At 30.8% G+C, this 27,051-nt stretch overlaps 1 protein-coding gene across 3 annotated transcripts; it reads right to left on the bottom strand.

Moving 5' to 3' along the window:
- Window positions 1–2: 2 nt before the first annotated feature.
- LOC129919073 (nuclear transcription factor Y subunit gamma) lies at window positions 3–20,660 on the bottom strand. Of its 3 annotated transcripts, none has more exons than XM_055999900.1 (4): window positions 20,473–20,660; window positions 19,264–19,466; window positions 708–1,530; window positions 3–643 (listed from the first exon to the last, which is right to left on the bottom strand). In XM_055999900.1, exons 3-4 carry the CDS (start codon window positions 1,526–1,528, stop codon window positions 43–45), a joined length of 1,422 nt encoding a protein of 473 aa, XP_055855875.1. In that variant the 5' UTR covers window positions 1,529–1,530; window positions 19,264–19,466; window positions 20,473–20,660; the 3' UTR covers window positions 3–42. The 3 variants fall into 3 exon arrangements, with proteins under 3 accessions (XP_055855875.1, XP_055855876.1, XP_055855877.1); XM_055999901.1 differs by lacking the exon at window positions 20,473–20,660 and adding an exon at window positions 20,197–20,408; XM_055999902.1 differs by lacking the exon at window positions 20,473–20,660 and having other exon boundaries at window positions 3–640; window positions 19,264–19,732.
- Window positions 20,661–27,051: the final 6,391 nt, after the last annotated feature.

Genomic DNA, 27,051 nt, shown 5'->3' with positions numbered 1-27,051 from the left:
CTTTCTCTCACCTTTTCTTCTACACCTTCTAAGCTCTTCCTATTAAATAACAATCTTATCATACGAAGGTGGCGGTGATTCGTCTTTAAATTGTAGCTCTTTTCCATTTTCTGGCAGTAAAATGGCAATATGGTATGGTGGTGGAGCACCAGTTGGTGTTAATTCCAAATTATCTTGTGTTAGTGGCACTTGTTGCTGCTGTTGTTGCTGATGAGCTGGTTGATAATGTAGATTTAATTGATTATTTTGCTGTTGAACCAATAAACCACGACTAGAATCATCAATGCTTAGCGATGGAGATGCAGCTAAGCTGCTTGGCAAACGGCAGAGAGAGACAGTGCATGCGGCAAGAAAGAATGTGGCAGAGAATGCAGCAAATATGAGAACTTCAAGACCAGTTCCTTGATGATCAGCATATAATTTAACACCGGCAACAAATACGGAGGCCAAAATCAGGGTTGCCCACATACCGAATTTCAAGTGAGATGGCAACACTTGACCATCGGCTGAATCAAGTATCGGATTGCTAGCGGTGGTGGTTGTTGTCACTGTGCCAGTCGTATTGGAATGATGCAGACGAACTGTCGGAATGGGTCCCATACCCATGGGACCTTGTTCAAGATTTTGAGCATGCGATGGGCTTCTGAAAGGAAACGGAAATCCGTTCAAATAATTTTCAAAAAAATTAAAAATAAATGGTTACTTACACATAAATAGGTGGCAGTGATACTGACGTCACTGATGAAGCAGAGGGCGCTGACGAATGCGATCTATGTGTTGAATTGTGGTGGTGATTATGATGATGGTGGACCCTTGTGGCATACGAGTTGCCATGATCCCCACTTCCCCCAGTCGTGGATGAAGAGTGTTGAGTCTGATAGTGTCTTATACTCATATTACCAAACTGCGGATGATGATGGTAACTCCGTGTGGTAGTTGTGGTCATAGTCGTACTAGGGTCATGATGATTGTTGTTATTCAATGTGGCACTATTAATGCTGCTACTGCGACAACCACGACTTTGTCTGTTGGAAGAGTAGTGCACTATGGTCCCGCTACTGGCGCCACTTGTATTACTAAAATTATTGTTATTGCTGGCAACACTATTATTGCTAGCGCTATTGTTGTTAGTGCTATTCGAGTGGTGATTGTTATTAGTATTATGGCTGTGATAACTGTTATGCGCATTGTTGTTGTTATTATTGTTGTTAGCTATACTATGCGATCTATGGCAGTCTATTGTAGTCGATTGTTGTTGTTGTTGTTGTTGTAGCTGTTGTTGGTGCTGTTGTTGATGGCCATGACTGTGCGAATGCTGTTGTTGTTGTTGTTGTTGGGAGGCCGAAGACGACGACGACGATGAAGGCGGTAAACGATGTATTGTTGGCATTAAGGACGTCTTGCCACCCATTCGACGTGGTGGATGTGGAAATCCTAAGCCGTTTCCACCTGCTCCGGATAAGGATGCAGCTACTCGAGCACGACCAAACCCATAGGTCTGAGAACGCTTATCGATCCAGAAATGCATTGCTATAGAGAAAAAAAAATATGACAATATATAGAAAAAAATGGTGTTAAAAAAAATCAGTTTCCAATCAGGAAAATAAAAAGAAGAAACAAAAAATTGCAGGTAGAACAGAAGGGTTGTAAGGACTTTTTCTATTGTTCGTAGTAAAAGGATATAAGTATTTTTTTTTTTCAAACATGCCGCAGGAGCTATAGAATCTAAACGAAACGGTGACAAGTTCACAAAGGCATTCGATATTCGAGTACTTTGCAGAGGGGGGGAATTATGTTTCTTCTCTACCACCCATCATCGGTAAGGAAAAAAAAACCTTTTAAGTGCACAATGTGAATATCTCTCTTTAGATAGTTTCGTGTTTGTTTATAGACAATAGAAGAAGAAGTTGTGGTAAGTAATCTATGTAAGTCATATCTTATCTTGTGTGCTACTAGGGTTGCTGTCAATGCAAAATAAATTATAAAGATTAAAAGGAAGGGTTTCACAATATAGTCTCCCCCTTTTATTCTCAATTAATTCTTAGAAAATGGAAGTGTAACCCAAGCGGTTGAAGGAAATATATATAAATTTTGAGAATAAGGATGTTATTTATTAAATTAATCCTTAAGGGGTTAAGTTACTATTGATTTTATGGAATTTTATAAAAGTATTCACCTATGCAAGGTGAAACTTGGCCACCAATTTTAAGGTTTACCTGAAGTCTAGATCGATGAAGAGATAATGAAATTCTACAATCAAGTGGCACGTTAGTGCCCAGCCAAGTTCTCCAGCAACTTTGGCACTACACCCTTATTTACAGGAAACAACTCAGGGCATTTTCGACCCCCCTCTAGCTTCCACACCAAAGATGCTAGAAATTTCAAACTCACTTCATTTATTGAGCTTGTCAAAACCAAACTCCTCACAAAATTTCAGCCTTTTACGATGAGTAGTTTCTGAGATATAGGGCTTCAAAAATCGCAAAAACCGTAACTGACTGACTAACTGACTCACTCACTCACTCACTGACAGATCATCAAAATTATGGAGAACTTCCCGTTAACGTAGAAACTTGAAATTTTACACGGTGATAGGGCTTGTGGTGTATACAAAGGGAAAAATCGAAAATTTGAGATTTTCAATTCAGGGGGCGTGGCATCCGCCCATTTGCGCTGAATTTTCGTAGAATCTTGAAATTTGGTAGAATGGTAGAGCTGGTAGTTTATACAAAGGAAAAAATTTAAAATTTGAGAATTTCAGCCAGGGGGCGTGGCAACCGCCCATTTCCGCTGAATTTTAATTAAATATAATAGAGCACTTCTGATTATCGTAGAATCTTGAAATTTGGTAGAATGGTAGAGATGGTAGTTTAAACAAAGGAAAAAATTTAAAATTTGAGAATTTCAGCCAGGGGGCGTGGCAACCGCCCATTTCCGCTGAATTTTAATTAAATATAATAGAGCACTTCTGATTATCGTAGAATCTTGAAATTTGGTAGAATGGTAGAGATGGTAGTTTAAACAAAGGAAAAAATTTAAAATTTGAGAATTTCAGCCAGGGGGCGTGGCAACCGCCCATTTTCACTGAATTTTCATCAAATATAGAGATTTTCAATTCTACAGCCATACCTTGCAAAAAGTAGTGAAATCACAACAAAAACATTACGGTTAAAAAAGGAGCCAAGTTCTCCTATGTTAAAATTATGCGGGCACAAAAAGTACTGAGATGTAAAAGTGTAACAAGTTCTAAAGTTTGGGTTCAAATTCGTATCAATAAAATTTTGATTGTTTACTTGGCAATTTTTGAAATAACTTTAAAAATCGGTAATTAAAAGAAAAATTGTCAAGAGAACAATCAAAATTTTATTGATACGAATTTGAACCCAAACTTTAGAACTTGGTACACTTTTACATCTCAGTACTTTTTGTGCCAGCATAATTTCAACATAGGACAACTTGGCTCCTTTTTTAACAGTAATGTTTTTGTTGTGATCTTATTTATACTAACATACACCTTTTTTTTATTTCTTATGAAATTTAAAAAAAATAAATTAAAACAAAAATTTGATTTTGGAAAACCGATTTTAAATTTCTTACTTGCTCTATGGGGCAAGTCCAAGTATTGGTTTCGTGTGAAAAAAAATTCAAGGTTTTAATCAAAACCAACCAAAAATGATGATGAAGATCAAAAAAGTGATTTTCGTCATGCCATCCGTCGGTCTGTGCGTCTGCGCGTCCATCTGTACATCGAGCTAGGGCCTAAACGGATTAATGGATTTCCTTGAAACTTGGTACAGATTTTTACGTAATTCTCTAGAGCTAAACCCATTTTTTGTATTTTTAAAAATGTCGTTAATTTTTTTAATATCTTATTGATTCAAATAAAACTGCGTTTCAAATTTTTTTTTTTTTTCAAAAAATGCGGAGAACGGAAATATGGCGTTAGCTTGGTCTTGTTCAAGCTTTTTGAATCGAATACTTTTTTAAAATGAAAGAAAGATATACAAACAAGCTACTAGGGGGAAGAAGAAAAAACATCGTGTTTACTTTTTTGTACTTTTTTGACTTTGTGTTTTGATGTAGTTCAGGCTTATTTATTATAACACTGACGACACATAACATGAAGTTTTTGTTCAATTATTGAGTGCAAGTTATATTTTATATCAATTTGGGTGTGTTGCCATCTAGACCATAGTTGTATACACATTATTTGTACGTTGTCCACATGCACTGGTGGCGTATACGTGATCTTTTTTTTGTTCAAAATTCGATATCTCAAAAATTTGCTCATTCAATTCTGATAGTCTATTGGAATTAAAAAAACCAAAAAACAAAGACCATTAGAAAAGTACATGTAATTTGGTTTCTATGGCAAAATCTGGCTGTCAAATATTACTGTCATTTAATAAAAATATGGTTTTTTTTGCAATTTTTCCCAATATTTTCTAAAATAATAGTGTAGTTTTTCTACATAGAATTAAATAAAAGATTTTAACCTCAAACACGGCATCCCAAAATTTGAAAAAAATTAAAAATTCGGTTACTTTTTTGATGAAAAATATAGTCCAGTCAAATAAGCATAAAAAGAGGCAAATAGCCGAATTAATTAGGTAAAAGGTGGACATTGGTAGAGACTTAAATTAAGGCATATAATAAAATGCTATATTTACTATATAGTAAAAGTCCTGACCTCTACCTCCAGGGCCGTATCAGAAAAATTGACAAAAAGGGGTGCCAAACCAGTTTTTTCATCATATCTCTGTTATTTGCAATCCGATATAAAATAAAGCTTACAAAGTTCTCTACAAAAAAGACCTTATTAATTTTTTTCATATCTTGTGTTGTTTTTTTTTGTTATACAGCGGTTAACACAAACAAAATTTTCACTAAAGGTAGTGTCTAAAGAGACAGTTTGTGCATGTGTTGCCTGGTGACATCCTGTGAAAGCATAGGGTTGCAACGCTTTAAAGTTCATTTGTTGTGTTTTTTTTTTGACAACACCACCCTGCTTATATGGTAAGTCTAAGAGGTGTAAACAAAATATTATGTCTAGAAAAAATTCAGAATTTTTAGAAATTTGAAATTTTAGTAGGTTAAACTCACTACTTTTTAGGTTATATAGTAAAAGTTTTGAAATTATCTATGTAAAAATTGGAGCTCTTTTCATTATCTACAATTTTTATTAAATTTTTTTCAATAAAAGGTCTACTTTTGATATATGTACATACATTAGGTTGGCCCTTATTTCAATCTTTTGCGAAAATTGATTTCGACGCCCCCTAGATTGGTTCCAAATCAAAAAAAAAAAAATAACCCTATTTTTTTCATATTTTTATTCCTAACCCTTCCTGGCCCTATTTTGATAATAAGTTAGTAGAGCAGGGGCGAAATTCTGTGTCCAGAGTTGGGTTAAAGGCGGATTTTTGATCATTCATACGGATAAACTTCTTAATAAAATAGGGTCAGTAAGGATTAGGAATAAAAATTTGAAAAAATTAGGGCATTGTTTTTCCTGATTTGGAACCAATCTAGGGGGTGTCCCCATTTTTTTGTTCATAAGGTTCACCCTAACATACGTTTGACACCCACCCATCCCCTTTCATATATGTATGTACCATTTATTCTAAATTTCCCCATCAAACCATATGCTTTTTTTTTTCGAAAAATAATTGGACCTGATCTATGGCACCTATTGTACAGTTGAAATTAATGTACATAATACCGATCCGATAGATATCAATAAACTAAAACATCTTTTTCATTAAATCCGGTTCTAGCGAGATATTCATATTAGGGCGTAAATTCGTCCGATTTCATAGGAATCAAAGTTTTTGCTTGTCGAGGACACACCTTGTTGCATGATGAGGATTTTCTAGGATTCGGCAGCATATTTGAATTTGAAGCCCTGGCCAATATACTCAACATAAGAAGGTGATCTAAATTTTTCTTTTCTTTTGCTCTAATGAAAATAATTTTTGCATTTTTTTCTTCCAGACTCTTATTTGTATAAGTGGAAAACTACAAATCAATAGTGAACTGTATCAGATATAAAATTGCTTAAGACTCTAAACTTGGATCATTTCTCTATCTATAGCATCCTGACGTCAAAACAACCTTCAGGAAGAAAAAGCTACAAACTTCTAGAGACTGACCGTAGGGCGCTCACTGCCCTCGAATCTCAAGGAAAATATGGGGACAATATCGTCGGCAAAAAGCCAAAACCGCGAATCCGCGGTTATCGGTCTCCAGAGGCGGCGCTAGACCAAAATAAGTCGTGTGCTAGAGTAAATTTTCGGGGCCCCTGAGAAAATGAATGTGGACTATTATTTTGAAAAAAAGTATCAAGTATCAAGTTCAAAATTCTAATAACAAACTTAAGACAAAACGTTTCATTTCAATGTAAGCCCTGTTCCTTTGGGAGGTGGCAAAGTACTACTAGTAGTTTACTAGCGATTTCCAAGACAGTATATGATAGTACTAGATTAACCAAAACATCTACTATTAGAAGACTACCACTTCCAATAGAACAGGGCTGTAGATGAAAAACAAAATGCACGACTCGATCTCACGAACTTTTTCTTAAGTTTCAGATTGCTTTAATTTTTAAAACTTTTTATATAAATAAGATTTTTTGTTAAATGTTCTAAAACGTATATATCAAAAAAAAAATAATTCGTTCTTCAAATCAAACAAAAAAACAGCATCTAGAATGAATTTCAGCAATTTGATTTCTTTTATTAGGGCGCGTTTTTAGAAAAAATCAAAATCGTTAGAAATCGCTATAAACATTTTTCGGAAAAAAACTATTTTAAGTAAAATTGATATGAAATTTTGCAGAAATTTTTAATTTACATTCCAAATTTCAGAAAAATTAAATGCGAAATTTTCTAAAATTTGACAATTCAAATAAAAATCAAACTTTCTTCATCAAAATAAAAACTAACTCTTGATTGCTTTTTTGATTAAATTGTACTTTTCTAAAATTGGTAAAATATAATATAGCTATTTATTTTAATGTAGAAATTCTTGTTTTCGTCAGTTTCTTTTTTAGAATATAAAAATATCAATTGAATTACCAATTGGAAAAGGGGAATAAATCCATCTCATCTTATTGTTAGCAAAACGCAAATAACTGCACAACTTCTTTATTTGATGGTTCTAAGAATGCGGTTAGGCTAGTCTCACGTTAGTCTTAAAATTTGAATATTTACACTTTTCAAACAACCTGTAGCTGAGTGCCATTGCTATATTAAAATAAAAAAAAATTAAAATTTATCAGTAGGAAGAAGGAAATAAGGCCGGGATTTGTTTCTTTCTTTAAACTATTGTTTTTTTTAAATCACTTTTATATGTATATGATTTCTATGGAGTTTGGTAATAACAACATAAGTCCAAAATCGTCGTTTTGAGATAAATGCATTTTAAAGTTTGAGAAATGCCCCCAAATCCAATTTTATTTAATGCAAGTATATTGGGATGCAATTATTTTTTAAATTATCAAGGGGCACGGCAGTGCCCAGCCAAGTTCTCTAGCAACTTTGGCACTACACCCTTATTTACAGGAAACAACTCAACCCATTCTCGACCCCCGTCTAACTTCCACACCAAAGATGCTAGAAATTTCAAACTACATTTGTTGAGCTGGTCAACTACATTTGTTGAGCTGGTCAAAACCAAACACCTCGCAAAATTTCAGCCTCCAACGATGAGTAGTTTCTGAGATATAGGGCTTTAAAAATCGCAAAAACCGTAACTGACTCACTGATTCACTGACTCACTGACAGATCATCAAAATTATGGAGAACTTCCCGATATCGTAGAAACTTGAAATTTTACACGGTGATAGGACTTGTGAAACTTGAGATTTTCAATTCAGGGGGCGTGGCATCCGCCCATTTCCGCTGAATTTTGTAAAATATTATAGAGCAGTTCTGATTATCGTAGAACCTTGAAATTTGGTAGAATGTCGATAGATAAATGTGGATAGATAATTGTCGATAGATAAATGTGGATAGATAAATGTCGATAGATAAATGTGGATAGATAAATGTGGATAGATAAATGTGGATAGATATATGTGGATAGATAAATGTGGATATATAAATGTCGATAGATAAATGTCGATAGATAAATGTCGATAGATAAATGTGGATAGATAAATGTGGATAGATTAATGTCGATTGATAAATGTCGATAGATAAATGTCGATAGATAAATGTGGATAGATAAATGTCGATAGATTAATGTCGATTGATAAATGTCGATAGATAAATGTGGATAGATAAATGTCGATAGATAAATGTGGATAGATAAATGTGGATAGATATATGTGGATCGATAAATGTGGATAGATAAATGTGGATAGATATATGTGGATCGATAAATGTGGATAGATAAATGTGGATAGATAAATGTGGATAGATAAATGTGGATAGATAAATGTGGATAGATATATGTGGATAGATAAATGTCGATAGATAAATGTGGATAGATAAATGTCGATTGATAAATGTCGATAGATAAATGTCGATAGATAAATGTGGATAGATAAATGTGGATAGATATATGTGGATCGATAAATGTGGATAGATAAATGTGGATAGATATATGTGGATCGATAAATGTGGATAGATAAATGTGGATAGATAAATGTGGATAGATAAATGTGGATAGATAAATGTGGATAGATAAATGTCGATTGATAAATGTGGATAGATAAATGTGGATAGATAAATGTGGATAGATATATGTGGATAGATAAATGTGGATAGATAAATGTCGATAGATAAATGTCGATAGATAAATGTCGATAGATAAATGTGGATAGATAAATGTGGATAGATTAATGTCGATTGATAAATGTCGATAGATAAATGTCGATAGATAAATGTGGATAGATAAATGTGGATAGATAAATGTGGATAGATTAATGTCGATTGATAAATGTCGATAGATAAATGTCGATAGATAAATGTGGATAGATAAATGTGGATAGATATATGTGGATAGATAAATGTGGATAGATAAATGTCGATAGATAAATGTCGATAGATAAATGTCGATAGATAAATGTGGATAGATAAATGTGGATAGATATATGTGGATCGATAAATGTGGATAGATAAATGTGGATAGATAAATGTGGATAGATAATTGTCGATAGATAAATGTGGATAGATAAATGTCGATAGATAAATGTGGATAGATAAATGTGGATAGATAAATGTGGATAGATATATGTGGATAGATAAATGTGGATAGATAAATGTCGATAGATAAATGTCGATAGATAAATGTCGATAGATAAATGTGTCAAGATAAATGTGGATAGATTAATGTCGATTGATAAATGTCGATAGATAAATGTCGATAGATAAATGTGGATAGATAAATGTCGATAGATTAATGTCGATTGATACATGTCGATAGATAAATATGGATAGATAAATGTGGATAGATAAATGTGGATAGATAAATGTTGATAGATATATGTGGATCGATAAATGTGGATAGATAAATGTGGATAAATATATGTGGATCGATAAATGTGGATAGATAAATGTGGATAGATAAATGTGGATAGATAAATGTGGATAGATAAATGTGGATAGATATATGTGGATAGATAAATGTGGATAGATATATGTGGATCGATAAATGTGGATAGATAAATGTGGATAGATAAATGTGGATAGATAAATGTGGATAGATAAATGTCGATTGATAAATGTCGATAGATAAATGTCGATAGATAAATGTGGATAGATAAATGTGGATAGATATATGTGGATCGATAAATGTGGATAGATAAATGTGGATAGATAAATGTGGATAGATAAATGTGGATAGATAAATGTCGATATTGATAAATGTCGATAGATAAATGTGGATAGATAAATGTGGATAGATAAATGTGGATTGATAAATGTCGATAGATAAATGTCGATAGATAAATGTCGATAGATAAATGTGGATAGATAAATGTGGATTGATAAATGTCGATAGATAAATGTCGATAGATAAATGTGTATAGATAAATGTCGATAGATAAATGTGGATAGATAAATGTCGATAGATGAATGTCGATAGATAATTGTCGATAGATGAATGTCGATAGATAAATGTCGACAGATAAATGTCGATAGATAAATGTCGATAGATAAATGTGGATAGATAAATGTCGATAGATAAATGTCGATTGATAAATGTGGATAGATATATGTGGATAGATACATTTCGATAGATAAATGTCGATAGATAAATGTGGATAAATATATGTGGATCGATAAATGTCGATAGATAAATGTGGATAGATAAATGTGGATAGATAAATGTGGATAGATATATGTGGATAGATAAATGTCGATAGATAAATGTGGATAGATAAATGTCGATAGATAAATGTCGATTGATAAATGTGGATAGATATATGTGGATAGATAAATGTCGATAGATAAATGTAGATAGATAAATGTCGATAGATAAATGTCGATAGATAAATGTGGATAGATAAATGTCGATAGATAAATGTCGGTTGATAAATGTGGATAGATATATGTGGATAGATACATTTCGATAGATAAATGTCGATAGATAAATGTGGATAGATATATGTGGATAGATAAATGTCGATAGAAAAATGTGGATAGATAAATGTGTATAGATAAATGTGGATAGATAAATGTGGATAGATTAATGTCGATTGATAAATGTCGATAGATAAATGTCGATAGATAAATGTCGATAGATAAATGTGGAAAGATAAATGTGGATAGATAAATGTGGATAGATAAATGTGGATAGATAAATGTGGATAGATAAATGTGGATAGATAAATGTCGATTGATAAATGTGGATAGATATATGTGGATAGATAAATGTCGATAGATAAATGTCGATTGATAAATGTATATAGATATATGTGGATAGATACATTTCGATAGATAAATGTCGATAGATAAATGTGGATAGATATATGTGGATAGATAAATGTCGATAGATAAATGTGGATAGATAAATGTGGATAGATAAATGTGGATAGATTAATGTCGATTGATAAATGTCGATAGATAAATGTCGATAGATAAATGTGGATAGATAAATGTGGATAGATAAATGTGGATAGATAAATGTGGATAGATATATGTGGATCGATAAATGTGGATAGATAAATGTGGATAGATAAATGTGGATAGATATATGTGGATCGATAAATGTGGATAGATAAATGTGGATAGATAAATGTGGATAGATAAATGTCGATAGATAAATGTGGATAGATAAATGTGGATAGATAAATGTGGATAGATTAATGTCGATTGATAAATGTCGATAGATAAATGTCGATAGATAAATGTCGATAGATAAATGTGGAAAGATAAATGTGGATAGATAAATGTGGATAGATAAATGTGGATAGATAAATGTGGATAGATAAATGTGGATAGATAAATGTCGATTGATAAATGTGGATAGATATATGTGGATAGATAAATGTCGATAGATAAATGTCGATTGATAAATGTATATAGATTAGGGTGGGTCAAAAAAATCGAAATTCTTTTTTTTGATTTGGTACTCCGAAAAATCGATTGCTAGACCCCTCTAGAATATACACACCAAATATGAGCTCTTTATATCAATGGGAAGGTCCTCCGCTTTGCAATTTTCCATTTTTACATCAAGCTTCTACTAAAAAAAAATATTTTTTTTATTAATTGACTTTTTAGCAAATTTCTTTTCAGATTCTTGTAGGAAATTGAACGCTCTACAAAAAAGGCCTTATACACTTTTTTCGTTTATCTAACCGTTGAATAGATATTTGAGGTAAAAAAATCGAGAAACTCTTTAAAAATTCGTTTTTTGGTCTTAATTTTGTAACAAACTGAAAAATTATAATCATCAAACGCGCAAGACATATTCTTGTTGGAAATTGATTGCTCCACAAAAAAGGTCTTAATAACTTTTTTCATTAATCTAACCATTCTAAAGATATTCGAGGTCAAAGTTAAAAAAAATTATGAATACATTTTATATTTTAAAAAAATTTCCAGTTCACTGAAAATTCATTATTTTCAATTTAGCATGACGTATTCTTGTAGGGGCTTAAACGTTCTTCAAAAAATTCTTTGGCATCAAATTGATTGCTTTAACCGTTTAGAAGATATTCGTATCCAAATCGCAATGCATACGGGTCATAAGAAAACTATTGAAATCAGTGAGCATTAGTTTGGATACGAATATCTTCTAAACGGTTAAAGCAATCAGTTTGATGCCAAGGAATTTTTTGTAGAACGTTTAAGCCTCTACAAGAATTTATCTTGCTAATTTGAAAATAATGAAGTTTCAGTGAATTGGAAATTTTTTAAAAATATAAAATGTTTTTATAATTTTTTTTAACTTTGACCTCGAATATCTTTAGAATGGTTAGATTAATGAAAAAAGTTATTAAGACCTTTTTTGTGGAGCAATCAATTTCCAACAAGAATATGTCTTGCGCGTTTGATGATTATAATTTTTCAGTTTGTTACAAAATTAAGACCAAAAAACGAATTTTTAAAGAGTTTCTCGATTTTTTTACCTCAAATATCTATTCAACGGTTAGATAAACGAAAAAAGTGTATAAGGCCTTTTTTGTAGAGCGTTCAATTTCCTACAAGAATCTGAAAAGAAATTTGCTAAAAAGTCAATTAATAAAAAAAAATATTTTTTTTTAGTAGAAGCTTGATGTAAAAATGGAAAATTGCAAAGCGGAGGACCTTCCCATTAATATAAAGAGCTCATATTTGGTGTGTATATTCTAGAGGTGTCTAGCAATCGATTTTTTGGAGTACCAAATCAAAAAAAAAAATTTCGATTTTTTTGACCCACCCTAATATAGATATATGTGGATAGATACATTTCGATAGATAAATGTCGATAGATAAATGTGGATAGATATATGTGGATAGATAAATGTCGATAGATAAATGTGGATAGATAAATGTGGATAGATAAATGTGGATAGATTAATGTCGATTGATAAATGTCGATAGATAAATGTCGATAGATAAATGTGGATAGAAAAATGTGGATAGATAAATGTGGATAGATAAATGTGGATAGATATATGTGGATCGATAAATGTGGATAGATAAATGTGGATAGATAAATGTGGATAGATATATGTGGATCGATAAATGTGGATAGATAAATGTGGATAGATAAATGTGGATAGATAAATGTCGATAGATAAATGTGGATAGATAAATGTCGATTGATAAATGTCGATAGATAAATGTCGATAGATAAATGTGGATAGATAAATGTCGATAGATTAATGTCGATTGATAAATGTCGATAGATAAATGTCGATAGATGATAGATATATGTGGATAGATAAATGTGGATAGATAAATGTGGATAGATAAATGTGGATAGATAAATGTGGATAGATAAATGTGGATTGATAAATGTGGATAGATAAATGTCGATTGATAAATGTGGATAGATATATGTGGATAGATAAATGTCGATAGATATATGTGGATAGATAAATGTCGATTGATAAATGTGGATAGATATATGTGGATAGATACATTTCGATAGATAAATGTCGATAGATAAATGTGGATAGATATATGTGGATTGATAAATGTCGATTGATAAATGTCGATAGATAAATGTGGATAGATAAATGTGGATAGATAAATGTGGATAGATAAATGTGGATAGATAAATGTCGATAGATAAATGTCGATAGATATATGTGGATAGATAAATGTCGATAGATAAATGTGGATAGATAAATGTCGATAGATAAATGTCGATAGATAAATGTGGATAGATAAATGTCGATTGATAAATGTGGATAGATATATGTGGATAGATACATTTCGATAGATAAATGTCGATAGATAAATGTGGATAGATATATGTGGATAGATAAATGTCGATAGATAAATGTGGATAGATAAATGTGGATAGATAAATGTGGATAGATAAATGTGGATAGATTAATGTCGATTGATAAATGTCGATAGATAAATGTCGATAGATAAATGTGGATAGATAAATGTGGATAGATAAATGTGGATAGAAAAATGTGGATAGATATATGTGGATCGATAAATGTGGATATATAAATGTGGATAGATAAATGTGGATAGATAAATGTGGATAGATAAATGTCGATTGATAAATGTCGATAGATAAATGTCGATAGATAAATGTGGATAGATAAATGTCGATTGATAAATGTCGATTGATAAATGTCGATAGATAAATGTCGATAGATAAATGTGGATAGATAAATGTCGATAGATAAATGTCGATAGATAAATGTGGATAGATAAATGTCGATAGATAAATGTCGATTGATAAATGTGGATAGATATATGTGGATAGATACATTTCGATAGATAAATGTCGATAGATAAGTGTGGATAGATATATGTGGATAGATAAATGTCGATAGATAAATGTGGATAGATAAATGTGGATAGATAAATGTGGATTGATATATGTGGATAGATAAATGTCGATAGATAAATGTGGATAGATAAATGTCGATAGATAAATGTGGATAGATAAATGTGGATAGATAAATGTCGATAGATAAATGTCGATAGATAAATGTGGATAGATATATGTGGATTGATAAATGTGGATAGATAAATGTGGATAGATAAATGTGGATAGATAAATGTCGATAGATAAATGTCGACAGATAAATGTCGACAGATAAATGTCGATAGATAAATGTGGATAGATATACGTGGATAGATAAATGTGGAAAGATAAATGTGGATTGATAAATGTCGATAGATAAATGTGGATAGACAAATGTGGATAGATAAATGTGGATAGATAAATGTGGATAGATAAATGTAGATAGATAAATGTCGATAGATAAATGTCGATAGATAAATGTGGATAGATAAATGTGGATAGATAAATGTGGATAGATAAATGTGGATAGATAAATGTGGATAGATAAATGTGGATAGATAAATGTCGATAGATAAATGTCGATAGATGATAGATATATGTGGATAGATAAATGTGGATAGATAAATGTGGATAGATAAATATGGATAGATAAATGTCGATAGATAAATGTGGATAGATAAATGTCGATAAATAAATGTGGATAGATATACGTGGATAGATAAATGTGGATAGATAAATGTGGATAGATAAATGTGGATAGATAAATGTCGATAGATAAATGTCGACAGATAAATGTGGATAGATAAATGTGGATAGATAAATGTCGATTGATAAATGTCGATAGATAAATGTGGATAGATAAATATGGATAGATAAATGTCGATAGATAAATGTGGATAGATAAATGTCGATAAATAAATGTGGATAGATATACGTGGATAGATAAATGTGGATAGATAAATGTGGATAGATAAATGTGGATAGATAAATGTCGATAGATAAATGTCGATTGATAAATGTGGATAGATAAATTTGGATAGATATATGTGGATAGATAAATGTCGATAGATAAATGTCGATAGATAAATGTTCATAGATCAATTTTCATAAAATATTATAGAGCACTTCTGATTATCGTAGAACCTTGAAATTTGGTAGAATGTTAGAGCTGGTTGTTTATTCAAATTAAAAAATTTAAAATTTGAGAATTTCAGCCAGGGGGCGTGGCAACTGCCTATTTCCGGTGAATTTTCATCAAATATTATAGAGCATTTCTAACTTTCGTTTTTTAGTAAGATATGTTGTTTTGACCAAACTATTTTTCGTTCAAGAATAAGATTATTTCGAGTTGTGTCCTATATTTTTTTTAAAGAATTTTAATTTTTCGAACGAAGGAACTTAGTTGTGCTGTTTTGACCAAACACTTATTTAAAAGTATAAACATTTTTGATTGGTCAAAACAGCACAAGTTGGAGTTATGCCATTATGATCAAATATAATTTTAGAAAAAAGGAGTTAAGTGTGGTTAGGGCCATTGAATATCTTTGGAACTAGTTTACTTAGAGTTATGCAGTTAAGACCAAACGAAAATAGATTTTCGAAAAAAATGAACTTATGCTGTTAATACCAAACTCCATAGATTTCTATTAGAAAATCGTTTTTTTTTCTTTCTTTTGTATAGAGACAAGATTTACATCAAAATGTAATTTTAGGAATATTGAGGACTTATTGCTTCTTTTAATTGGTGATTCAATTTTGCTTTTGAGTTGAAGAAGAAGAGACCGGAAAAAACCAAGGGGCTCCCCCTGCTAAATACAGGAAGATATATAAAAAATTGGAATTGTTTTTGTTGATGTTTGCTTTTCTCTATTAGATACTTATCAATCATTTAATTTTTTTTTTAACGAAATAACTGATAAATTATTCGCATGTTTGTTTGAGCAAAATTTTTGATTTAAAACGGGTTTTTAAAGTTTGGTGGATTGTAAATCCGTCCGTATTTTGAAACATCAATGAATCCGCAAAATGTGTTCGAATACGGAATTTCGAACAGCGAAAATTCGAAAATTCCACTGAAGAAAATGGTCCTTTTTAATCATTAAATTGGCGGCGGAAAACAGAAATGTTCTTAAGTCCTAAGTAACAAAGTGTTCAAATTTCTAGAAAGTGTAAAAAATCATTTTATATAAATTGCGAGCGTAAGCGAGCAAAGAATTTTTTTAAGGGAAGTAAAGTTTACCCATTCTTAACCTTTACAAAAACTTATTTCATACAATTTTAAATACCTATACAAAATTGAAAAAATAGAAAAAAGAAAAAAAAAAAAAACAGTTTTTATCACTGAGATTTTGTATTTTAAATTTAATTGGGAAAAATTTTATATAATCCAAGTTGCTGGGCAAACTAATTATCTGCTTCAGTTGAGAAAAAAAAAACAAACAATAATCTTAAATTGTTTAATTTATTTTTTCTTTCCTACTTTTGCAAAAAGTGGCCAATGTATGCTTCGACTCATCTCGATGGAATAATGGAAATCGAGTGGAAACAAGCCAATTTCAATTATTTGATTGTTTTGAATAAAGAGAAGAGACATGGTTTTTCGGATTTTATTATTTCTGAGACATTTTCATTTAGCGACCGCGGGGCCCCTCTAAGAGCGGGGCCGTGTGCGGGGGCACACCCCTTCCGCCGCCTCTGTCGGTCTCTCTATTCACTGCGTCGACCCCAATCCTCCATCTGTTGCCTAGCAGCCTAAACTACCTATCAATATCCGTTGATATGAGTTTGCATGAGTTTCCAAAACTTTGCAGCCGTTTTTCTCAAAACTACAATTTTGTAGATTCGCAATTTGGGCTTTGTGCCCACGATATATTTAATTTAAAATAAAAAGTAGGTATTAATTGATAAACCTTATAAACAACCTACTATAAACAGCCAATGTTTATATCGAGCAAATTATCGAAATTAACTCTGACGTCATATTTTATTTCTTTCCTCAAAAGTCCTTGTTCCAAATATCCCCTTATAATCTCAAGACCCCTCTGTCCCTAATCGAAGACACCTACTTCCAAAATTAATGCATAGAAAAGGTTTCAAAATGTTATTTATTCACACGCTTTAATTTCTAAACATCGTCACTTTATTTGTGAAACTGAAACATAATGGGTGGATAAGCTATGAAAGACTTTCCTCAATATAAATCTTAATCGGATAAAAAGTCATTACAAAAGCAACCTACGCGTTATTCCGTTTTTTTTTTTTCTTTCATTATAATATTAAAGCCCGCAGAGAAGACTGGATATCTTATAACTTTTCTTTCTTATTTATGTTTTTTTTTTTGTTTTTTTTTTTTAAGCTCCTCAAAAGATGGCGGTGTATATATTCAAATGACAAATGAAACCCACTCCTATAAGACACATATTAATTGCTTATACACTTGTCACTTAAGTTCTATTTTCATTGTAGATCTAGGTACTCTATACCTACCTACGCATTTAAATTTTTGTACCTTTTTATCTCATACGGAACGTGACAAAACATTTGTCCTTTCACACGTAATATCTTAAAAGGTAGGGTACCTACAATATTATTGGTAACTGAAATGTCAAACGATATCCATCCATCTTCTCAAAAAAACAATCAATCCTTTTTAGTTTATAATAAAGAAAAGGTTCATAGTGTTTGTTTCATGAAACTTTTGTCTCTATTAATAAAAAAATTCAAGTTCAACGCACCGTAAAAGTGAAATCCTTGTCTATTATAAATCTAGGATAGGTACCTACTACACACAACCTGCCTACATTGTCTATCCTCTCTGTATTTAAAATATTTATCTCAAAGGAACATTCCTTTCTGCATTCAAAATGGCAGTCAACAGAGAGACTTACTTCCTACCTACAAAAAAAAAAACCAAAGCAAAAGCAAAAAAAAAAACAAACAACAGGAAAAAGCAAAGCAAAAACAAAATGCACCTTGCATCCGACCGAACCGAAGTTCAACGTCGTCCTCGTCCGTCTCCGTCGTCGTACTTCGTTCCAGCACGTTTTTTTTTTCATACAAAAATAAAACGAATCCTTTGACAATCTCGCCGACAAAAAAATACCTTCCATCCCTTTTGTTTGCCTTGTTGCACATACACACACTCTCTTTCTCTCTCACTCTTCTTCTGTTCTATGTTTTTCTGCTCTGTCGTACATTTTGATGTGATGATGATGATGATGCTGATGTGCGGTGCTGTGTGCGCTTTAGGTCAAAGGCCTTGAGCATATACACAAAGCTAAAGAGCATCCAACCGATGGATGGCGATGTATATAGCAAAAATAACCGCCGAAATGTGAAGTTAGTCATCGGTTTTAACGGTTTTCCTCGCCGTTATTTTTATCCTTTGTGTATGTCCTTAACGGCTTTTTGCCAAAGTAAAGTAATATCCCTTTAACGCTTTCCCTTTTTTTTTTGCTTGCTTTCTTTCATCATCATCATTCAACCAACATCCAACATCATCATCACCATCATCCTCTTCGTCATCGTCGTCATATTTTTATGGTTGAAGCCCCCCAGCAAACGTCCTTATGACTTCCGTTCAAAGGATAAGTAGCATTATTATAGCGATGGGGTTCAAAACCACTTTGAGTTTTTTATATATATAAAAAAGAAAAGGGGGTGCAGAGAGTGAATGAGAGGTAAGAGAAAGGGAAAGAGGGGGGGGGGTAAAAACCCCATATTTAGAAAAATCCCCAAGAAGCATATTTAATGCAATATTTTTTTCATTCTTTCAAGCCAAGTATAGACGAAGGCATATATAAAAATAACTCCAACTTAATAGAATGCACTTACCTTGCGTTTATTGTGTATATCCTTGTTATATCCTTAATGCTTAATGGGATGCAAACACCACCGTAGACACAGACAAAAAATGCAAAAGAAAACACACCCACAAACTGTCTGGAATAGGGTATTTTTCACAAACAGAAATTTTTTTAGACGGATTTAAAAAAATTATCACAAAGATATTTTCATTTTGAACAGTTTGGTAGATCCTGAAAAAAAGGACGAAAAAAAGGGTTTTATTTTTTTTGCTTTGAAACCAAAATCACACTTTTAACCACAAAACTGGCCAGGCCAACAGAAAATTTTTTTTCCTGTCCTGTTCAAAAGACAAACAAACACACAGTAGGCTGGTGCTTTTTTTTGCCCACTATAACAACGCAAAAGGATGCTAAAGTTGTTATCCTTTCTCTGAGATGTACCGAGATTTTGTCTGTCAACAAAAGGATGCGCCTTTTGGACCGTGTTTTTTTTTTGTATTTTTGGTCTATTTGTTTTTTTTTTTTTATGTTGCTTTTTAACTCTTGATGCTCTTTGCTCTTATAATTCCTTTTTTTTATTTGCACTCTCTCTCTCTTTTTCTCTTTTTATTAATTTGTGTCTTATGTTTCTCTTCACGTTTTATTTGTGCATAATTTTTCCCCTGAGGGGAGGTGTGGTGAGGAAGGGCTCTGATAGGATGTTTGGTTGAGGTATCCTTATATTATTATTTTTTTTTTGTCACGAATAGCGCTCATTTAAAGTGGGTGGCTTGAAAGCTTGAATAAAAAAATTTGCACACAACATCACACACATAGATAGAAAGCCATATAGTGTGTGCAAAATAAAACAACACTACCAAACAACAACAACAGGAGGACAGAAAAAAATTAAAAAAAAAAAAAATCACATAGGCTCTTATGATTTGACGAAAGTGCTGTTTCGTTGCACTTCTCTATGCACCACTAGGTTTTTAAAAGATCCTTATTCAAACGACACGACGACCGACGATGAGCATATAGATAGATATATTTTTATAGAAGATACTAGACTTTGTGTCGAAAAAAAGGACACTTTAATTTTTGTATAACTCTTAGAAAAAAAAAAAATAAAGGAAAATTAATTTTTTTTTCGCGTTTTAAAAAATATGTGCAGTCTTTGTCTTCATAGATACACAGAGGAGTCTTGCATGAATTTGAAAATTTCAAGTGTAAATTTAAGATAAAAAAAATCACTCACTGAATGATATGTTTTTTCTTTTTAATTAATTTAACTTTTAATTAAAAAACTTTACACAAATGGATTATAAGTATTTTTTTTTTGTTATTTTTTTTTCTTAATTAAATTTTCCAGGATATAAGGATTCTTTAAAAAAAAAAAAGAATTTTTTTTTTCTATCTGTTTCGACAAAGAAAAACACACACAATCTCTTTCGTCAGCCACATCTGATTGAAATAATTTGTGATTTTTGCACTGTTTCTGTATTTATTTTGCATAAAGAGATAGATAGAGAGAGAGAGAGAGAGAGAGTTTAATATTTGAATGTGAACAAGTAAGAGAAAATTTATTATCAAGGACTCTAGGATAAGGGGGTATATTTTTTAAGGATACGAAAGAGTTTTTCTGTTGTTTGAATAAATAACAAACAAAACATTTCTTTTGACAGGTGCATGCGTAATAGATGACTAAAAGGGTGTCATGAACTTTAGTATAAGACGAGCGACAGAAACAAAAATATCTTGAATAAAGCAATAATTGCGTGGCTTTGCCTCAAATTCCATTCAACTAGCGACTAAAATATGATCCAAAAGTTAAGTTTCAGGCAAAATAGTTAAGCACACAGTTGGACCTTTCAAGCTTTTGAAAAATAAAAAAAAAAAAAAAATGATGTAACTTTGTTATCTACACTGAAGTATAATGGTAGGGGAGAAGGGGGTACATTTGACACTTAGTTTTTAAAGGTCTGTATTTTCGAAAACTGTTAATTTTGTCCAATGTTTTGTTTTGTATTTGATTTATTGACTATTCAAGATTATACTTACAGTAAATTTTTTTTGTTTTACAATATGACAACATTTAAAAAAATAATGTTTTCTAAAAAAAGTCATTTTGTCAAAAGTGCCCCGGGAACGGGGCACCACATCGCGATGTGGGCTAGAACGCTATTTTAGCAGGAATTAATTAAAAAGTCAACTTATTCCAATATTGCTAATTTTAGTTTTATTCAATAGATAAATGGACTAGCTATAATTGCCCATTCAAAATTTAGGTCAAAACATTCATTGGCTACATAAAAAACACAATCGAAAAGCAAGTTTTCAAAAAAAATAAAAAAAAGCCACTTTTTCCCCTATCCACATGTTCGTTAACTGAGTTTGTTTTAACGGATCGATTGCGAAAGTTTTGCTAGTTTATCAATAAGTAATGTATCCAAATATAGTATTTGCTAATAAATTGTTATTATATTGAAATTTGGTTTATAAATTTTAAAGTAAAGTATGCTACTTGCACTAATTTCATTTAAAACGAATGTTCCTAAGTTTTTAAAAAAAGGCACGAGGAGGCACACTCTAGAAACAGTTTTAAAAAGTAGCTAGACTATATGGCTTTATGTTTTATATAAAACTATGTCCTACAAGTGCAAACTTTTTTCGCTCTAACTCTGAAAGTATAGTGAGCAAAATATTCAAAAAAAACCACTTCCGATGACAAAAAAACGAGTTGAATGTTTTCAAATAACGGTTTTTTTATTTGCACTAACATTTTACCTTCCATATTAATTAAAAACAACTTTTGATACGTTTAAAACTTCATAGAACCTTTTTTTTTTGTTCTTTACCAATAATATCTGTTGCAAATTGGAAAACCTTATTTAACATAATATTTCGTTTATTTTTGTTGTTTTTCTTATTTTTAGTGTCTGTTGCACCATAAAATTATCATTATTACATCATTCAACATCATCTTAATACCTTTAACTGCATTTTTAGACTATTTCAAGAATTTCTATAATTAATTCCAGCTAAAATAGCGTTCTAGCCCACAGTCCATCGTGTGCATTATATTTTTAAAACTATCAGCAAATCTTGCTTGTCTATTGTTTAATTAGAAAAAAAAAATTTTTTGGTTTTAAACAATCTACTATATTGTTTATATAACGAAAAAAAAAATCAAAAAATTTATTTTCTAAAAAGAAGATTTCTTCTTCAAAAACAAAAAACCATAAAATATTTCAAAAAATCTCTCCATTTAAATCTTAATCAAAATTAATCGATGTCGATTTATTTTTAAATAATTTATTTAATATATAATTCCCCAAAATCAACGTAAAACTGTGCCCACATTGCAAAAGTCAAAGGTGCCCCGAAGGAGCCACAGAACTGTTTTTCTTTTTTTTCTAATAACCAATACTATTTTTTTACAAAGCTGGTTTTAATTTACTTAATTTTAAGCTTAGTGCTATCAAAATATTGATTCACGATTAAAAAAACTGTTTTATTAGGTTCAGAAATCGCTTACATACCGGTGGTCAAACGTTAGATCAGAAATACAGAAAACACGAAAACACGTGGTACTTCGCGAAAAGTTAACGAAAGACTGCGAAATTTCGCAAAATTTCTTTAAATCAAACTAAGCTTCTTTCTTCATCCAAACTATTGTTAATTAAGGGCACAATCATACCGAAAAACGCAAATTCAAATGTGCCCAATGTCAATGTGTCAAATGTACCCCCGCTTACCCTACCGAGAATACGAAAAATGTGACATTTCTGATTAAAACTGGAGGCTTCACAATTAATTTGTTGTTGAGTTTAATGATTGTACCTATTTAGTGTCTAACTACTTGGGAAAGAATGAAAGTTAAAGTCTTCTTCTTTATAATCTTCATTACAATGTGAAAATCAAGCAAACCAAAACACAATACAAATTGGAAAGTTAGAAAAAGAACCAATAAAGAACTAATCGGTCTAACACCTTTCACGAGAAGTCAGAAATTCATACAATCACCAAATTCAACAAAAATTTAAAAAAAAAACCTGTTTTGGGTACGAGGTGTTTTACTGTCGCCATTTCGGGTCAACAGTTCGAAATGATAGCGTTTTCCACTATTTTTTATTGATAAACCTGTAAAAGAAGGTACACCGAAAAAAAACCAATATAATTTTAACATTTTTTAAATATCAAATTAACATTTTTTAAATATCAGCCAAAAATGCTCTATAAAATGTGTTTTATGATATGTATTTAAAATGGGTTTGGGTCGAAATTCTGTATGTGCCAAAATTCGGATTCCAAAATTCTGCATTTTAAAATGCTGCAAATTCAAAATTCTATATTTTAAAACTCTGTAAATTCAAAATTCTGTATTCTAAAATTCTGTAAATGATAAAAGAAAAATTGTTTTGATAATGAAAAAAAGTGCGCATTTTTTTTCATTATCAAAACAATTTTTCTTTTATCATTTACAGCATTTTGGAGTACAGATTTTTGGTATTTTCTCTGAAGAAAAGGTTGAAGTAAAGTACCTCCCCAATTAATTTGCATATGACTTACAGCTATTGGATTGAATACCAAAATACTAGTAATATTAAGCCAAAAATCTTAATACATATTTCACCGTCTTGTTTTTTTGTTATTTTGTATTTGTTTTTGTCTTTTTTTGTAAGGTCTGAAACGAAACATAAATATTTATGTATGTAGAACATAATCTCTTATTCCCTAATTTTTCTCTGCGAATACTGTCAAATGAGGTTTTATGTAGAATACTTAATTTTATGTTATACTTAATTTGTTAATTGAATACAAATTGTTTGACAGGAAAGACAAAAAGGTATAGTTGTGGAATATACAGAATTCCAAAAAGCAGAATAATGGATTTCCAGAATTTTGAAAACAGAATTTTGGATTTACAGAATTTTGAAATACAATACCTATAATAGAAAAGCAGAATAATGGAATACAGAATTATGTTCATACAGAATTTTTTTTATTGAAATACAGAATTTTGGTCATACAGAATTTAGGAATACAGAATAACAACCCGTTCCCATTTAAAATGTTAAAATAATATTTTTATTATCAGCATGATATTTAAATGTCACATTTTAGAAATTTTTTTTGATATTTAATTATCATTTTTTCATATCAATTTCTCATTCCAAATTATTGAAAAATATTAAATAAAAAATTCTTAATATTGAAAAATTACCTAATAAAAAAAGTCGGATTTTTTAAGAAAAACATATTTATTTCTGTTATTTATGGAATATTCTCAACAATCTTATACCATTTTGAAATGAGAATTGATCACGCCAACTTTTTAAGTAACTTTCCAAAATTTTGAAATTATTAAATTAGGGTCATGTAAAATTTTTGAGTACTTAAAGGGGGGAAAAAGTGACATTTTCTTTAAAATTGATGGAAATGAGTTTAATTTTTTGAATGAAATTGTTGGAAGAGTTATTTAAGGTTCCATATAGCTTAAGAAATGTTGAAAAAAAAACTTAAGATTTGTAGTCAAGGCACCATTTTTGTTTACTATTTTCCAAATAACTGTCACCTATTTACGCGTTTTCGTTTCGAAATTGACTTTTGCGACACCCTATATACTTTTAATACTTGTTGAGAGATTATTTCAATAAGTTAAAAACTACAAAACTACTATGTAATTCCTTTCAACATAAAGACTTTTTCGTTCATTAATTTTTACATGCATTATTGTTTATTCAATAGAAAGACACCACCCTTTTTTTTTTTGTACCTATTTGGATAAAAATTTCTTTATCTGTGACAGTTAAAAAGCATTATAAAACTCTCTTAATTTTCAAATTTCAATTTCCAACATTTTATTTTTTTTTTTCTCAAACCAAAAGAGAATTTTGAAGTAAGGTCATGTTTCATGTACTTGACCAGACTTCAAGCGAACTCAAGTGTCAGAAAAACACACAATAAGCACGTACAGTACATTTTTCCTGTTAAAAGAATAACAATAATAAGAAAAATTTTTAACTACGCTTTAAAAAGGAAAACAAAAATTAGCTTGATTAGTATTGAAGTCCCAATATTAAACTACATTTATTATTTTATTAGAGAAATTATCATGCTGACAAATAAAACAAAAATTATTGAAATATGAAAAAAAAAAAATAAAAAAAAAAAATATAATGAAAAAAAATAAAAATTGAAAACTTTAACCAGCTTTTCTTCAAGCTTAGAAAGCTTAAAAGGAAATATAAAGTAGTTAAAAAATGAAACTGAAAGCTTCTTACTGTGAGCTTAAAAGTTTTGTTATACATACAATACATATATAAAAAAGGTTTGAGTCATTGCTAGTTTTAAATAATAAACGATTTTTCAATTTAATTTGATTTAAAGCTTATTATTAGGAATAAAAGTTTTAATTTTATATTGACATTTACTTACTTGACCTATACTTAATATAGCAGCCTTTAATTTTTATTGTTAGTTTAAAATGAATATCATTTTAAAATTGTAAAAAAATCAGTAAATTGCATTATTTGGTCATCAATAAAACAATTTGCAAAAAAAAAAAATCGTTCACTGTGGCGTATGTGGAACATTTTTTTTGTTGAAAAATTATTTTTCCTTAAATTTTTATTATTTTGATTTCATTTTTTTTTTCATTTTTTTGTATTGTAGTCAAGAATTTTAACAGGGACTTTGGTGGCTTTTTCCTTTATTCTTTCGAAACCAAGGTGAGAAGAAAGAACTTGATTCAGGATAGAATGAGAAGAAATGAAAATATTTTATTGATTTATTTTTTTTTATTCTTAATTATACTTTATTTTATAGTGAATGTAAAATAAACAAAATAGTTCATTTGAGAACAACAAATACTTGCATATTAGGGTGGACCAAAAATTATTTTAACTTGCTATATCGATAACTTTTTCTCGTTTTCTAGACACAAAATAATGCTACCCTAATTTTTTCAGAATTTTTCGATGATGTTTAGGGGTTGCGCGCACCCCTTTATTAAAAAAATAGGCTCTTTTAGTTTTAATTTTTTTTAAAGCTTAATAATTTTTTCATCGAAAATCTGTTTGAGGTTATTTTTCTTTAAAAAAAAAAAAATATTTTTGACTGATTCCCAGTTGTTAGAAGTCGAAATTAGTGATAAATGCTGGGAAAAAAGCCTTATCAAAATTACTATAAACACAGTGCTTTAATATTGCTCAATTCTTCTTAAATTGATAAAAGAAAAATAACACTGGCACACAAAAAAAAAAGTGTCATGTACCAGGAACCAGACCTTTCTTTCTATATGTTTTTGGGCACGCTGAATCCGACTTTTTTTTTTAGTTTTTTGCATTTTTATCAAAACTGGAGGGTGTTCGGACAAAACGGACTTGAAATTCGGATTCAGCGGGTCCAAAACCATATAGAAAGATAGGTCGGGTTCATGGTACATGAAACTTTTTTTTTTGTGTGCCGGGGATGACAGCGACATGTCGCGACAGTGCCAGCACACAAAAAAAAGTTGTATGTACTAGAAACCAGACCTATCTTTCTATATGGTTTTGGACCCGCTGAATCATTTCAAGTCCGTATTGACCGGTCACCCTCCAGTTTTGAGAAAAATGCAAAAAAGACCCCAAAAAAGGCAAAAAATTTCCTTTTTTTGAGGTTACTCAAAACTGGAGGGTGACAGGGCCAAACGGACTTGAAATTCCGATTCAGCGGGTCCAAAAACATATAGAAAAATAGGTCTGGTTCCTGGTACATGACACTTTTTTTTGTGTGCCGGTGTAATTTTTAAAAAAGATCGTAAGTGAAGGAAAAATGGGGGAGGGTACTA

The sequence above is a fragment of the Episyrphus balteatus genome, chromosome 4 (assembly GCF_945859705.1).
Source record: "Episyrphus balteatus chromosome 4, idEpiBalt1.1, whole genome shotgun sequence".
Lineage (NCBI taxonomy): Eukaryota > Metazoa > Arthropoda > Insecta > Diptera > Syrphidae > Episyrphus > Episyrphus balteatus.
The sequence above is the reverse complement of the archived record's forward strand: the minus strand, read 5'-3'. Positions and strand labels throughout refer to the sequence as shown.

Coding starts and splice junctions, on each gene's coding strand:
- LOC129919073 (XM_055999900.1), bottom strand. CDS start 1,528: ATGCATTTCTGGATCGATAAGCGTTCTCAGACCTATGGGTTTGGTCGT. Junction 644..707: donor TCACTGCCACCTATTTATGT/GTAAGTAACCAT, acceptor GTTTCCTTTCAG/AAGCCCATCGCATGCTCAAA.